Genomic DNA, 16,496 nt, shown 5'->3' with positions numbered 1-16,496 from the left:
TTTCTTCTTTTTTTGGTTGGTTTTTCTCCAGGAGGTGCAGATTGAGCAGTTGAAATCACAGAAGCAGGAGATACTGGAGAAATGTGAACTGGAGCATATATGTCTTCCCACACTTTCAGACCCAATGGAAACTGGATCGTCAACAGAAAGTCCTGTTTTTGATTTTAGTCAGCTGAATAGATCACATTTGCAGGACATGAGACCATCTGAGCGAGAGAAGCTTGAAGTGGAATTTAAGCAAAAAATGGATGCCCTTATATCAGAAATTGGAAGAACAGCTCCGAATTTGAAGGCCCTGGACCAATATGAGGCTTTGCAAGAGAAGGAAAGAGTTGTAATTGAAGAGTTTGAAGCAGCCAGAAAAGAACAGAAGGAAATAACTGATCGGTTCAATTCAATTAAGCAGAAAAGGTATTGGTGTTTTTCTACCCCATATTATAGCTGTCCTGTAACAGAATAAAGATATGTAATTTTCATATTATAGTGAGCCCTGTGTTAGGTAGTCATCAAAGTTAAAATTATGTTTTAAATATTATAAATTTTTTTAATTGTATGAAATGTTTTTGAAGGATATTATAATAATGGAGCATAGATCAATCTGAAAAACAAAATGAAAGGGCATTAGAAGAAAAAAAGCAACTGTAGAAAAAGCAGGAAAGAAGAGGGGAGGACCTTGGACTTGTACTTCTAACATCTTTCTGTCAAGTTGTTTAACGATATAGAAACAAGGTAGGGTTTCCAAGAAAAGCAAAGCTTTGGTGCCCACCTTTTAGGCATGGAGAATTCTCTAGTGGATATTGTGGCCTAGCCATGGTGTATATTAGAAGAAAATGAAAGATATGTTATTTTGCACATTCGAACAAATGGTTGTTTGCTTATGTGAAATACGAGGTTTCTACCACTAAATCACAAAAGCAGATTGTTTATTGCTTTAATTTGGGAAAAAATATCTTAATAACTTAAATTGCTTATGTATATATATATATATGACCTTTATTAAGTTATTTAGAGATTCTTTGGCATATTGGAGTGAAACAGAGGACAGCACCTATTGATTAGGCATGAGAACCCTGGGCTGGCCATTCTTGGCCTACTGCCTCAACTGAAAATTTAAAAGAAAAACAAAAATATTAAAGTGCAGATTATGAGGACTTAAAAATATGGAGAACGACAATTTATTTTATCTGTGAACCCTTCCAAATGGAGGACATGAGTGCCTGCCCTCTTTTTTCACTTAGATCACTTTTCTTAGCTCTCAGTCTGGGATAACTGCAAGCATATATGTATAGAAGTATGTGTTCAATGGTGTCATTTTGAAATATCTGCTTCTATTGTTGTTTCATCTCCCAAAGAGCGTATGAGGAAGTGAGCAGGAGAACCAAGAATTATAAATGAGCAGTGACCTTAGTGGCCAAGAATGTACAGCAATAGATTTCACTGATTACAGGGCATTACTTACCTCCTCAACTTTGCCTTCTTGTGGTTTTTGTGTTTCCTGTCCCCTTGCAAATTGTCACCTTGTCGAGCCATGGAATTCCCTTGTCCTTTTGTGCCTATTTTTTCTTGTTCAATATGTTTCTATTTGTCTTATTTAGTAGCTAGCATTGTTGCTAGATTTGTTAAGCTTCACATTTGGTGTTCCTGCTACTTTTTTCGCATGGTCATTATGTAATAATGCAATTGAAATATATGAATGCAGGTATGAGTTGTTTATGGAAGCTTTCAACCATATATCTAATAACATTGATAAGATTTACAAACAGCTAACAAAGAGCAACACACACCTGTTGGGTGGGACGGCATATTTGAACCTAGAAAATGAGGAAGATCCATTCTTACACGGCATCAAGTATACTGCTATGCCCCCAACGAAGCGCTTTCGTGATATGGAGCAACTATCTGGTGGGGAGAAGACTGTTGCTGCACTTGCATTGCTTTTCTCTATTCACAGGTATAGTTGAGGTTGAGGAGGAATGAGACAAAGTTGTTGTGTGTTTTAAGACACTGCTCTTATCTAGAACTAGCGTTGCATCTTTGCCCCTATTCTGGGAAGTGGGGATGGAACTTTCGTCTCCATTAGGAGTTTAGGAACTGTATATTTTTCTTTATGGCTTTTCCTTTTTGTTTTTTATGCATGGTCAATAAACATGTTTGATTAGGTTGGCAGCATCCGTTGCCTGCATTAATCTTCGCTACCTAACCTTGTCAGTCTTTCTATAGGCCTCAACTATATTTTTTGCATGATAGATAATCTTTCCAACTTGAACAGTTTAAAACTATTTTTGTGAGTGGCTTAATTCATTGCTTGTTCGAAAGTAGCATTTACAGTGTTTGAAGAGAAGTGGCTTATTATATTACTCATGGAATTTTTTGCAGTTATAGGCCTTCACCATTTTTTATACTGGATGAAGTCGATGCTGCATTGGACAATTTGAATGTGTCTAAGGTTGCTGGATTCATCCGAATGAAGTCCTGTGAAGGAGCTCGGGGTAACCAGGATGCTGATGGAGGCTGTGGTTTTCAGAGTATTGTGATCTCGTTGAAGGACAGCTTTTATGACAAGGCTGAAGCTTTGGTTGGGGTATATAAGGATTCTGACAGAAGGTGATCCTTCACTTTTTTCTGGAATCATTCTTCCCATAATTACTTATATTGTATATTACATGTTCTCCCTTATGGTTGCAATTGTTTTCTTGAGTCATAGCATCTGAAGTAAATTAACATGCTTTTACCTTCTGCAGTTGCTCAAGAACTCTGACGTTTGACCTGACCAAATACCGGGAGTCATGAAAGATGTGTAGAACAATCTGATTTGTCTATAAGTCCAATGACCACACCCTTAATATCCCTCATTTGATGTAAATATTACCAGATGACGTACACAGCTGTTTGTACCTTTGTACTGTGAGCAAGATGTGTTTAGTGTTGCTGGGTTCATGTACTGTAGTGGGCTTCCATTGTAGGTCCTAGAGATAATGAGATATTGATTAATATTCGGGTGATCTCAAGCATCGGGCAGTGACCGACCTCTCCATTCATTTTACTGTAATTGTAGAACTTCGAAGGGCATTGAAATAGGGTATTTCTGTTTCTGACTTTAAGCATTTGTTTTGTATAGTTTGGCTAGTCATTTAGGTATAAATATTTCTCTCCTGAACAGTGCAGACGGCTCAGCTAGTTTTGTCCTCTGTTTTGTGCGACAGTGAATGTACTTTTCTACCTGTAATATTCAAGTCTCATTTCGTAACCTTTGTGACGTTATAGATTGCATGAAGGATACACAACAACAAACCGTAGTTTTTTGGGTTGGCTTTGTAACGGACCTGCCGTGAAGTCTTATGTGAATTGGGGGCTCTTCTTTTAGGGTAGATGAGGTTTATTAAGGAAAACGATTGTAAAGGAAGCTTGAATGAGGCACACTAGATTGAGAAAAGCTAAGTGGAGACCAACAATGTCAACCAATGTTTGGTTTTAATTCTTTCACAAACTATATTTTGTTTATAACAAAACAAAAAGAATCTAAAACATACCATATTGGTTCTTGTCTGAATTGTGCATATTTCTTATAATAATTTATATATCATTGGATGTTTTTGTGGCAAAACTAATTAAGCCAAAGCCGATTTTTGCGGCAAAAGTTTTGTGGTGAAATTTTCCTTTTTTTTTTGGGTATTTGTTATCCTAATATCGTCTTGAATTATTAATAAATGATCAACAAAATGGCTAAAGAAAATAAAGCAAACAGGAATAAAAGAAAAATGACATCCCCACGCACACAGGGGCGCGTGCGCGTGCACACGTACTTATATGTTAAATATTAGGGTTATATAAGAATTTGTAAGTATTAATTTTATATTTTATTATTAATAATATTTTGTTAAAAATAATTAGGTACCTAGGAGAGAGGACTCTCCTACTAGTATTGAATTTTAGATTACTAGTGTGGCTATTAAAAATAATTAGTTAGGAGTGAGTGGGCAATACTGAATCTTGAGAGTCTTTCCAGTTCTTTAATGAGGGCGCAACTTGAATTGGCATTGCCATCCTCCCTGTGTTTCTGCATAATGTTGTGCGCACGGATCGGATCGTACCCGAAATATCCCCATGTTTACTTAGCCTTGAGAGGCAAGTCAAAGCCGACATGACGGTTAGAAAATCAAGATATTAAGTATGTAATACCGCTGGCTTCAGTCCGTTGCTCACGCTTGAGTGCCCAGCACTTTTCCACCAAGCCATGGCCGTGGGGGCTGGTTGCATTCTTCCTTGCCTGCAGGTTGCGATGACAACACGATTCCTGTTCCATGTGCCCATCTACTATCCATTAGGTTTCTGTTTTTGTGTGTGTATTCTCATCTCCTCTTCCAGTTCCAAACATGATCTTAGTATTTGACATTCATCCAAATTGAAAGGAAAATCTGAAAGTAGATCCTTCAAAATTAACTCTTTTTCAAAAGAAAAAGAAAAACCTAAGATCGTGTGTGTAACTGGAAGAGGAGACAAGAGAATAATGGATCGTAAATCGGCACATGGGACAGGAATCGTGCTGTCGCCGCAGCCAGGAAGAATGCAACCATAATGAAAGAGATGAGAACAGGTAAGCCGGCTATACTCCGCCCCATCTTCTATTTCGTCCAAACACACTACACAGACCACTCCTTCTTCTTCTTCTTCTTCTTCTTCTTCCTCTGTTTCTGCCTCTGCCTCTCCCTGATTTTCTTTCCCCTTTCTAATCACTTTGGCCCTTCTATAAATCTCTTTTTTCAGGATCTGAATCAGATTATTAGTAGAGGACCGCGGTGTCAATTGCCCTTTGCACCTCCGAGAAAAGTGATCCCATATCTTTTTTGAATAGCTTGAATTTCCCATCAAGCATTCACAATGTTGGAACATTTTGCATTAGGAATCCTGCTTATTCACAAAATTTGATGGGTGATCTGAAACTTAGCATTTGCAACATTTCACCTGCAATATCTTGCTTCATTTTCAGCTAATTGGTAACTACTGGCAACACTGTGTAACATGATAGGAATCTGTTTTCATTTCAAAATGCGACCTCTAAAGTTATATCTTTTTAATATACTGGTACTTGCAATGCCCTGATCATGTTTGCTGGACAATATCGTGGTGTCATTTTTTTATGAGCTTCTATTGATTGTGCTGGATTGGGAGTGTAATTATAAATGCTTGAATGTGTTCACAAATTTAATACCACCCACAGATTTATCCTCTCTTTTTTTTCATTCTCAAGTTATGCATTTTGTACCACATCTTAGTGCTTTTCAGAAACTATTGACGAAAATTCCGGGATCAAATATGAGCATGCGTAAAAAAATGTGGGCATTAACTGTATTTCAATTATTTATCTCTAATAATCATTTGAGATTCAAGCAGTTTGAGAACATATCTGGGATTTGTTAGCATGTAGCTAAACTTTGTGGTTACATAAATCTTGCCGGCATATATCAAATTTCCTTTCTTAGTTTTAATAGGCATTTTGTGAATGGATACTATAATTGGGCTTTGACTCATGATTTTGTTCCATGTTTAGGTGATTCCTCTTGTTGACTGATTCAAAAACATGATTTAAATTTGTAAATTTGAATTTGACTCATCATATTGTAACGTGTCTTGATGTTCCCTATTGCTGACTGATTCACACTCATGATTTAACCTGGAGAAGTTCTTCCTCTTCATATCGGTCGTTAAAAAGCCATGATTGGGTCCTCTTGTGTGCTTTAAGTTACATAGAATGATTTCTGGTCTTTGTGTGTTGGGGGGGAGGGGGTTATCTTTGTCTTTGCTACTTGTTGGGTGATTTCTGTGGGTTTATCTTTGTGCTTTATGTTCAATAAAAACGATATAATATACTTGTGAATTTCAACTGCTCAAATTTAATTTATTTTTTGGTTTCATTCCACGTCCTTTGTGTCTTTGTGTGTATTTTTACAATATTTAGGATTTTAGGGTTTGTACACAATTATTTCTTTCTTGTTTAAAATTTATGTTGGATTTTGTTTGTATGTGTCTTTAATACAAGTTTCTTTTGAGTTCTGTATCATTATGCTGTACAGCTCTATAAATTCATATATTTTAATATTTCATGCTTGTAGTGCGCTTTTGAATATCCTATTCTCATTCAGTTTTGGGAGGGTATATGGGTGGATGAGGTTTCATTAGAGTTGTTATTTCCTCGTCTGTTCGGGCTGTCTTCCATTCATAATGCCTCGATTAATGAATTTTATTCTTTGGAGAGGGACTCTTTTTCTTGGGGAATTATCTTTTTGTGTAGAGAATGTTGCTCTTTTGCACATCAAGTGAGGAATGACTCTAGGATTTGGACTAGGGATGCTAGTGGTTCTTTTACTACATAATCTTTCTTCTCTCGTTTGTTGAAGACCTCGAGCTCTATATCTTTCTCCTTGAATAATTTTATTTGATGAAAGGCAAAGGCTCCTTTTCAGATCATGGCTTTCTTGTGGGCTTTGGATCTGCTTTGTACTAATGATTTATTGTTGGTAAGAAGGTTCTATTAAGCTATTAGCTCGCTTATTTGCATTATGTTTTCAGAGTTGGGTGAAACTAATGAGCATCTGTTTCTCCATTGTTGAGTGGCTATGCAGCTTTGGGCCAATCTGTTCTTAGCTTTTGATGATGCAATGGTGCTGCCACAAATTGTTGATGTTTTTTTCTTTGTGCAGTGGCAGGGTTTTGGGAGTAAGAGAGGGATGGTTTTGTGGAAATGTACTATTTTTACTCTTTTTTGGACTTTGTGGATTGAAAGGGGTGCGATGGATTTTTAATTGAAAAATAATTCCTTCCCATTAATTATGAGATAGAGTTGTTTTCCTTGCTTCCTTTTTGGTACTCTGGGTTCTTTTGGGGAGTTTTGTTGTTTGATCTCAAGGGGGATTGGGGGCTTTATTGTAAATGTTTTCTAGTTGTGTTTAAAAGGATGTCTTATCCTTTGTTCTTTTAATGCTCTCACTTTTCTTTTAATGGGTTTCTTTTTCTATGAAAGAAGAAAAGGAAAGAAAATTTGCCTCATCTCATAACATTTCTGGTGGCATCATTCTGTGTTTTAAAATTTTATGACCAATTCAATTCAATCTGAGTATTATCTAGGTTAGCTTAAGTTAATGATGTTAGGGGTGCAGAGATTTAAAAGAATGTATCATGGTTTTTAATAAAGGCTGCAACCATTACGTAATGCTGTTACCTAACGATTTTTTGGGTTATTGATACCGTTACACACTGCGAAATCGATGGGAATAAAAATCACGATCGTAGAAGTCGTTACGGACCGCGACCGTTATGTAAAGGTGCCTGTTACGTAATCGCTACAGGACTGTTACACCAAAAAATTATTTTATTTTTTACTTTTTCTTCTCACTTTTCCCCTCTCTTTCATATATATATCGTTCTCAATATACCAAGTGGCAAGAGGGGGAAAAAATTATAATGAGGATGACAATGATACAAAATTTACTATTTCTTTAAATACTCACAATAGTTGCATTAATTAACAATTTGAAAATATTAACTTATTAGGAAAATATTTTATTTTGATAATATTAGTAATGTGATATTTATGTTCTATATTTTTCAACTTGAACCTTCTTTCTTTTCTAGCTATTTTATATTTGTATTATTCGTATGTCTTATGTGCCTAATAGATTAATGGAGTGTATAATGTATTTTGTTTTGATTGATTAATTTAGCACATATAAGAATTTATCATGGATAAGAACAATGAGAAGTATAAATACATACACACGTAATTTTTTTTTATCAATGACGGTTGAAAACAAATGTAAACTTGTTGCCCTTACCAAATAACTTAGTTACTCGAACTAAAGGATCTAAAATATACTAAAACTCTTTCTAAGAAGGGCTAAAAGTTTAAAACATGCAAGTACACTAATATGCACAAGGGTGTACATATTTCAAAAAAAATTCACGGTTGTTACACCCACTTTCTGTTATGTAACATTTGCTACTCCCCCTTCCCGTTACACCCGTTACAGTTATGTTACACTACCCGCTACCATGATTTAAAACCATAGAATGTATCGTCAAAAGGCAAAAAGCCACAGTCATCAGTCAAGGTCATGTTAGAGAGAGAAGCTCTCTCTTCTCTCTAGAAGGCGCATGGCCGTTAGTGCTTGGGGCTGTGTTCATACTTGTTATCACGATTTCTCTACAATCTCTTGTGGTTGTTGCTGGATTTATAGTTGAGTTATCCAATCGAAGGTCGCTGGACTTGTTGAAATTAGAGGTGTGGAGTCGTCGACAGCCGCTCCAGCCCAGCTGTTAACTTTGACATTGGAAACTGGCGGCCACCAACCTCTACAGACTATGCTGAAAATGCAGCCACCGCCCTTTGATTTTTACGCCCCCTTGTATATATATATGTGTGTGTGTGTGTGTGTGTGTGTGGAGATTGTGTAGTGGGGTAGTGTGTGAGCTGTGTGAAGTGTTGTGTTGTGCACAGAGAGTGTGTGTGCAAAGCAAAGAGTTGAAGAAAAGAGAGAGAGAGATAGAGAGAGTTGAGCAGTGAGGCTCCTTGTAATTTTTCTTTTAGTACAGTGCAGTGGTGTGTGGTCCGTGGACGTAGGTCGATTTGACCGAACCACGTAATTTCCGGTGTTTTCATTGTGGATGTTTATTTTTCTTCGTGTGTGTTTATTGCTCTAGGATCCCCCATTCCTAACAACTGGTATCAGAGCTTGGAGAGGGTGAGGAGCGTGATTAAAATTTGTGCTTGCCTTCGGGTTCGGCGACGTCGTGACGAAGCTTGGATAGTTGTCACAGAGGCGTGAACAGCGACTTCACACACTGCCATATCAGCTCCTCGTTGCTTCCCCCAAAAAAAAAAAAAATTGTTCGCTGCTGATCGCAATCGGATCTCTCAGCCACAAGTGATTGCAGCGTCTGGTGAGGACCATATTTTTTTTCTCTGCGTAAAGACAGAGACGGAGCAAAAGGATGAAGAGGAAGACTGAGTCTTCCATTGCAAGTCTCTAAAAAGGGGCGAAGGTCTTTTATTATTAAAATATAAAGGAGTATTGTCATTTCACCTTTTTTTTTTCTTTACAAAAGTAAGGTGGGAGATTTTTTTTGCACAAATTTATTGGAGCTGTAGAAGTGTTTTTTTTTTTTCTATCATTCTTTTGGAGAAGTGTGTGCAGAAGTGCTGACACGCTCATAATTTGCAATCTTTTGCCACGTCACCAGGGGCCCACCTGCCACATCATCTATGGGATCCACACACAAATCGGGTCAGACCTATTCCTACTTATTCTAACCGTTCTGGACGCATTGCTGCAATTGATTTTGCCAAAATCAGCCTCTAAGTTACTATTTTATAATTGATGACAATTTATCCAAGTTCGGCGTGGAGAAATTTGATGGTTGGAACAATTTCAGTTTATGTCAGAGTACAGTCAAGGATATCTTGATTCAGCGTGACTTGATCAAGCCACTAATCGGGAAGAAGTCAGAAAATATCAATGATGATGATTAGGCAGAGATGAAAATGAAAACAGTTAGTACTAGTCGTTTATGCTTGTCTAATGAAGTTAAATATTTTGTTTTAGATGAATCATCACCTGTTGAGCTATGGAATAAATTAGAACAGAGATACATGTCAAAATCTCTAACAAACAAGCTATTTTTGAAGAAGAAACTCTATCAACTAAAAATGGAAGAAGGGGTAAATATTATTGACCACGTAAATGATTACAATAAGATCATAACCCAACTAATGAGTCTTGGTGTAAAAGTTGAAGAAGAAGATAAAACACTTCTTCACCTGTCTCTATCACCTTCTTATGATAGTCTCGTCACAGCATTGCTTGTTGGTAAGGAAACCTTGAATTTGGAAGAAGTGATGACTTCACTATAGGATATTGACACCCTTAGAAAGCCAACTGTTAACCTCAAAGTGTGTGCCTTGGTCACACAAGGTGAGAAACAGACCAGGGGCTGAAATCAAAATAGAAATCAAAACCATGGAAGATCAAGAAGCAGACGGTCCAAATCAAGAGCTCTAGGAAATTCTAACAACACTTAGAACCAAAAGCAGATTGAGTGTTGGAATTGTGGCAATATTGGCCACTACAAAAATCAATGTCGATCCCAGAAGGAGACATAAAATAAGATCGAAGCAAATGTCGCCTCTTCTTCATGCAAAAGAATGACTACCGCAAATGCAACGCTGATCATTGTTGCTATTTCAAGAGGTATAAATCAGGTTACATAATTCTTTTGCTTTATGTTGATGATATGCTAATTGCAGGATCAGACATGGATGAGATAAGAAAATTGAAAAGACAGTTGTCCACTGAATTTGAAATGAAAGACTTAGGTCCAGCAAAACAGATGCTTGGGATAAGAATCACTAGGGATAGGAAGAAGGGAACCTTGCAGTTGTCTCAGGCCGAGTACATTAGGCAGATTCTCAGAAGGTTCAACATGAGTGATGCTAAGGTAGTTAGCCCACAATTAGCCAGTCATTTCAAGTTATCAAAGACTCAGTCTCCAGAGTCAAAGCAACAGAAAAAGGAAATGGACAAAATGTCATATGCTTCAGCTGTAGGAAGCTTAATGTATGCCATGGTTTGCACGAGACTAGATCTCAGTCATGCAGTGGGAACCGTTAGCAGATTCATGTCGAATCCAGGAAAAATTCATTGGGAAGCGGTAAAATGGATTTTACGGTATCTTCGAGGTACAATTAACAAATGTTTATACTTTGGCAAAAGTGATTTGACATTGCAGGGATACGTAGATGCAGACTTTGCTGGCGAGATAGATCACAGGACAAGCACTACTGAATATGTTTTCATAGTAGGTGCTACTGCCGTGAGTTGGGTATCACAGATTCAGTAAATCGTTGCTCTATCCACTATAGAGGCAGTGTATGTGGCCATGATAGAAGCGAGTAAAGAGATGATTTGGCTTCAGGTTTTGTTGACAAAGCTTGGATTAAAGCAGGAAAGGAATGTCTTGTACAGCGACAGTCAGAGTGTGATACATCTGGCAAAGAACTCTGCATTTCAATCTAGAACCAAGCATATTGGATTGCGTTATCACTTCATCAGATCTCTATTAGAGGATGGAGTACTGACACATGAAAAGATTTAAGGTAGCAGAAATCCAGTTGACATGTTGACGAAGGTGGTGACTACAGAGAAGTTGAATTTGTGCTCAACTTCAGTTGGTCTTCATGCTTGAAGACAGACATGAGCACATCATTTGCCTATACACTGGTTGAGATGCTGTCTCCTTCTCCAAATGGGAGATTGTTGAAATTAAAGGTGTGAAATCGTCAACAGCCGCACCAGCCTAGCCGTTAACTTTGACATTGGAAACCGGCAGCCACCAACCTCTACAGACTATGCAGAAAATGCAGCCACCGCCCTTTGATTTTTACTCCCCCTTGTATATATATATGTGTGTGTGGAGATTGTGTAGTGGGGTAGGGTGTGAGCTGTGTGAAGTGTTGTGTTGTGCACAGAGAATGTGTGTGTGCAAAGCAGAGAGTTGAAGAAAATAGAGAGAGAGAGACAAAGTGAGTTGAGCAGTGAGGCTCCTTGTAATTTTTCTCCCAGTATAGTGCAGTAGTGTGTGCTCCGTGGACATAGGTCAATTTGACCGAACCACGTAATTTTCGGTGTTTCCATTATGGATGTTTATTTTTCTTCGTGTGTGTTTATTGCTCCAGGATCCCTCATTCCTAACAAGACTATTTATTGACTGATTTCCAACATCTTTTTGTGGATTGAAGCTTTCGTGGGTTTGAATTTTCACTTTCCTGCTCATGCGGGTTTTTTTGAAAATTTTGAATTTCAGGGCAACTATGGGGCGTCGGGGAGGTTCGAGGGTTACAGGTAACCCTAACCAAGATGATGAGATGAGGATGGAGGCTGAGTATGCGCTGATGTATATTGAAGCTAAAGGAGGAAACCGAAATGTTTGGAGAAAAAAGAGTCACGCGGATATTATGGCTGAGTTTGAAAGAATGTCTCGAATGGTGATCCAGAAGGTTCATGGAGGTTCGAGTCAGTTAAAATCTTCGTCGGAGCTCTTGGAATTGCTTAAAGTGCAGATGGGGTTTCAAACCACCCTAGTGGAGGATGGTAACCTGGGTGAGTTAACTTCCTCTACCATGCTTGACATGTTGCAAAAGCAAATGGGTCTAGGGAAGAGTCTTGTCCCATAATCAGTGAAAGTGGGAGGTGACTGTAGCATGCCACAGAAAATAGAAACAAACAAAGTCCCGATGGTGTTAAATAAGAAAATCTTGGAGAGTTTGGGGATAATGGAAAGCAGCTTTTCAACGAAGGAAGAGGACGAGTCTGGTAATATGGCCGAGAAGAAAAGCCTATGGGGAGATGAGGAACCTTCTATTTCTGAAACTCTAGGCTCAAATGATACGGTTGAGACCGAAGAGAATAGGAAAGGTACTGTTCCTGCTAGGGACATCCATCAAATGCGTAACAATGGGGAGTACAAATAGACAACTCAGGAAGAGAGGACAATCGTTCGAAACAACAAAAAGGTACCTTGGACTGAACTTTTTGCTAACAACTGTAATCCCCAAAGTTGTGGCTCGATACTTGTTTTGATTCAGATGGAACTAGTGCTCGACTACAAAGATTTGACTTCACAGATCCTAAGAGATCCTATCTCAAATGCCTTGTGGGGTATTTTGTTGGTAAGTTTCCTGGAAAGTCAGCTTTGAATGCTGTGATGAGCTTATGGAAGGTGAAGGTTAATTATATTAGCCCATAATGAAGGCTGGATTGTGTTCAAATTCCACCATGAGGATGACCTTAGTAGTGTCTTGCAAAAAGGTCCTTATATGATTTATGGAAGGACAATGTTACTGGAAAGAATGCCTAAGCGATTCCAGTTTGACCCTGAATAGAGGACCTCTCTCCCTGTTTGGGTTGAACTAAAGAACCTACCAATCGAGATGTGGACTCCTTCAGCTTTGGGGAGAATCTGCTCTGAATTAGGGAGACCAATGTATGTTGATAAACTCACCACCTTGAATGCAAGGGTGTCATTTGCCAGAGTCCTTGTTGAAATTGATGTGGCTAAGGAGGTAAAAAATTGTGTTAAGTTATGGTTACTAGATGAGGAGCCAATGATCCAAGAAGTGGCCTATGAAAATCTACCCAGATACTACTCCTACTGTAAATCGATTGGACATATTGTGAGCTACTGCAGCTCTATGAAGGAGAAGGAAGGTATTTTTGGACCCAAAGTGTATGTTACGAAGAGATTGACCTCTAACAAGGGGCCTAGTAATCCTGTGGTTGTAGAACAAGGGGAGGTGGACCAATCTAAGAGTAAGGAAATTGAGAGGGCTCAATGTAAGGAATGGGGGATCCTGGAGCAATAATCACACACGAAGAAAAATAAACATCCATAATGGAAACACCTGAAATTACATGGTTCGGTCGAATCGACCTACGTCCACAGAGCACACACCACTACACTATACTGGGAGAAAAAATACAAGGAGCCTCATTGCTCAACTCTCTCTGTCTCTCTCTCTTTTCTTCAACTCTCTGCTTTGCACACACTCTCTGTGCACAACACAACACTTCACACAGCTCACACCCTACCCCACTACATAATCTCCACACGCACATATATATATATATATATACAAGGGGGAGTAAAAATCAAAGGGCAGTGGCTGCATTTTCTGCATAGTCTGCAGAGGTTGGTGGCCGCTGGTTTCCAATGTCAAAGTTAACGGCTGGGCTGGTGCGGCTATCGATGACTCCACACCTCTAATTTCAACAATCTCCCATTTTGGAGACAGAGACAGCATCTCAACCAGTGTATAGAAAAATGATGTGCTCATGTCTGTCTTCAAGCATGAAGACTAACTGAAGTTGAGCACAAATTCAGCTTCTCTGTAGTCACCACCTTCGTCAACATGTCAGCTGGATTTCTGCTACCTTGAATCTTTTCAAGTGTCAGTACTCCATCCTCTAATAGAGATCTGATGAAGTGATAACGCAATCCAATATGCTTGGTTCTGGAATGAAATGCAGAGTTCTTTGCTAGATATATCGCACTCTAACTGTCGCTGTACAAGACATTCCTTTCCTGCTTTAATCCAAGCTTTGTCATCAAAACCTGAAGCCAAATCATCTCTTTGCTCGCTTATGTCATGGCCACATACTCTGCCTCTATAGTGGATAGAGCAATGATTTTCTGAATCTGTGATACCCAACTCACGGCAGTAGCACCTACTATGAAAACATATCCAGTAGTGCTTGTTCTGTGATCTATCTCGCCAGTAAAGTCTGCATCTACGTATCCCTGCAATGTCAGATCACTTTTGCCAAAGTATAAACATTTGTTAATTGTACCTCGAAGATACCGTAAAATCCATTTTACCGCTTCCCAATGAATTTTTCCTGGATTCGACATGAATCTGCTAACGGTTCCCATTGCATGACTGAGATCTAGTCTCGTGCAAACCATGGCGTACATTAAGCTTCCTACAGTTGAAGCATATGACATTTTGTCCATTTCCTCTTTCTATTCCTTTGACTCTGGAGACTGAGTCTTTGATAACTTGAAATGACCGGCTAATTGTGGGCTAACTGCCTTAGCATCACTCATGTTGAACCTTCTGAGAATCCACCTGATGTACTCGGCCTGAGATAACTGCAAGGTTCCCTTCTTCCTGTCTCGAGTGATTCTTATCCCAAGCATCTGCTTTGTTGGACCTAAGTCTTTCATTTCAAATTCAGTGGACAACTGCCTTTTCAATTTTCTTATCTCGTCCATGTTTGATCCTGTAATTAGCATATCATCAACATAAAGCAAAAGAATTATGTAACCTGATTTATACCTCTTGAAATAGCAACAATGATCAGTGTTGCATTTGTGGTAGTCATTCTTTTGCATGAAGCTGTCAAATTTCTTATACCACTGCCTTGGAGCCTTTTTCAAACCATACAAACTCTTATTCAACCTGCAAACAAGTTTTTCTTTGCCTTTTTCTGCAAAACTTTCAGGTTGGTGCATGTATATCTCCTCGTCTAGATCACCATGGAGGAAAGCAGTTTTTACATTTAACTGCTCGAGGTGTAAATTCTCTGCTGCAACAATGCTCAAAACTGTCCGAATGGTTGTGTGTTTCACAATTGGTGAGAAGATTTCTAAGTAGTCAATACCTTCTATTTGTTGGAAACCTTTGACCACGAGTCTTGCTTTGTATCTTTTCGAACCATCATGCTCTTCTTTTATGCGGTACACCTATTTGTTTCGAAGAGCTTCTTTTCCCTTGGGTAACCTAGCTAGCTCCCAAGTCTTGTTGTCGGTGAGTGATTTCATCTCATCTTTCATGGCAAGTTCCCACTTGCTAGCCTCATTCACTTGACATGCTTCATCATAGCACTCTGGTTCACCTGCATCAGTTAGTAACAAGTAATCCAAATATCTCCTATTTGGTACATGCGATCGGGAAGACCTCCTCAGAGTCAGAGTAGGAGTCGGAGTTGGAGTCTGTGGTGCTTCAGAGCACTCTTCTGTGATAAATTCCTCTGTCTGGGAATTATCAATAGTCTGTTGTGCCACGTTGCTGTTAGTGAAATCATCTAACTCTACAATATCTGGGTTATATAGTGCGAGATTACTTGATGATGTCGCGTCTTTGTACATAACCTTTTCATTGAAAACAACATCTCGACTTCTAATTATTTTCTTGTTTTGATCATCCCAGATGCGGTAACCAATCTCATCTTCACCATATCCAAGAAATGCACATTTTTGAGATTTTGGATCAAGCTTGCTCCTAACCCGATCACTTATATGTACATAAGTAACGCAATCGAAAACTTTTAAATGTGAAAGTTTTACCTCCTTTTTGCTCCATACCTCCTCCAGTAACTGGAACTGCAATGGTACTGATGAACTTTGGTTGATAAGATAAGCAGTTGTGTTGATAGCTTCTGCCCAAAACTGCTTTGGTAAACCTTCTTATAATCGCATACTTCTGGCTCTCTCAGTCAAGGTTTTGTTCATTCGTTTTGCTACGCCATTGTGTTGGGGTGTACCTGGCATGGTTCTTTCAAGTCTGATCCCATGCTCGTAGAAAAACCTTTTGAATTCTCTATCTTTATATTCACCACCATTGTCTGATCTCAGCTTTTTGATTTTCAAGCCTATTTCATTTTCCACCATGGCCTTCCATTTCTTGAAAATATTATACACTTCAGATTTATGTCTTAAGAAATAAACCAATACCTTCCTAGAATGGTCGTCAATAAAGGTGACGAAATAGGATTTCCCGCCAATGGATGAAACTGGGCTCGGTCCCCAAACATCGTTGTGCACCAACTCTAATTTTTCTTTCTTTGAAGTTCTGCCAAATGTCTGAAAGCTGACTCTTTTCTATTTGCCGCGGATGCATCTTTCACATTGGTCAGTATTAGCTGACTGGAGACTTGGTATCTTTCCCT

General features: G+C 38.7%; 1 protein-coding gene and 1 long non-coding RNA gene across 2 annotated transcripts in view; both read left to right on the top strand.

Moving 5' to 3' along the window:
* Nucleotides 1-3,247, top strand: part of LOC131156175 (structural maintenance of chromosomes protein 1) — a 62,685-nt gene extending 59,438 nt beyond the window's left edge. Inside the window, exons 15-18 of the mRNA XM_058109637.1 lie at nt 32-411; nt 1,700-1,951; nt 2,377-2,604; nt 2,742-3,247. Of these exons, the coding sequence (XP_057965620.1) occupies nt 32-411; nt 1,700-1,951; nt 2,377-2,604; nt 2,742-2,790 (909 nt within the window). The 3' untranslated portion in view covers nt 2,791-3,247. The remainder of the gene's footprint in view (nt 1-31; nt 412-1,699; nt 1,952-2,376; nt 2,605-2,741) is intronic.
* Nucleotides 3,248-3,948: 701 nt separating this feature from the next.
* Nucleotides 3,949-7,049, top strand: LOC131156174 (uncharacterized). Its single transcript, XR_009136924.1, has 2 exons — nt 3,949-4,594; nt 4,765-7,049. It is a non-coding gene; the product is annotated as an uncharacterized LOC131156174 (long non-coding RNA).
* The last annotated feature ends 9,447 nt before the right edge of the window (nt 7,050-16,496 follow it).

Source organism: Malania oleifera, chromosome 5 (assembly GCF_029873635.1).
Source record: "Malania oleifera isolate guangnan ecotype guangnan chromosome 5, ASM2987363v1, whole genome shotgun sequence".
NCBI classification, from domain to species: Eukaryota; Viridiplantae; Streptophyta; class Magnoliopsida; order Santalales; family Ximeniaceae; genus Malania; species Malania oleifera.
The sequence above is the reverse complement of the archived record's forward strand: the minus strand, read 5'-3'. Positions and strand labels throughout refer to the sequence as shown.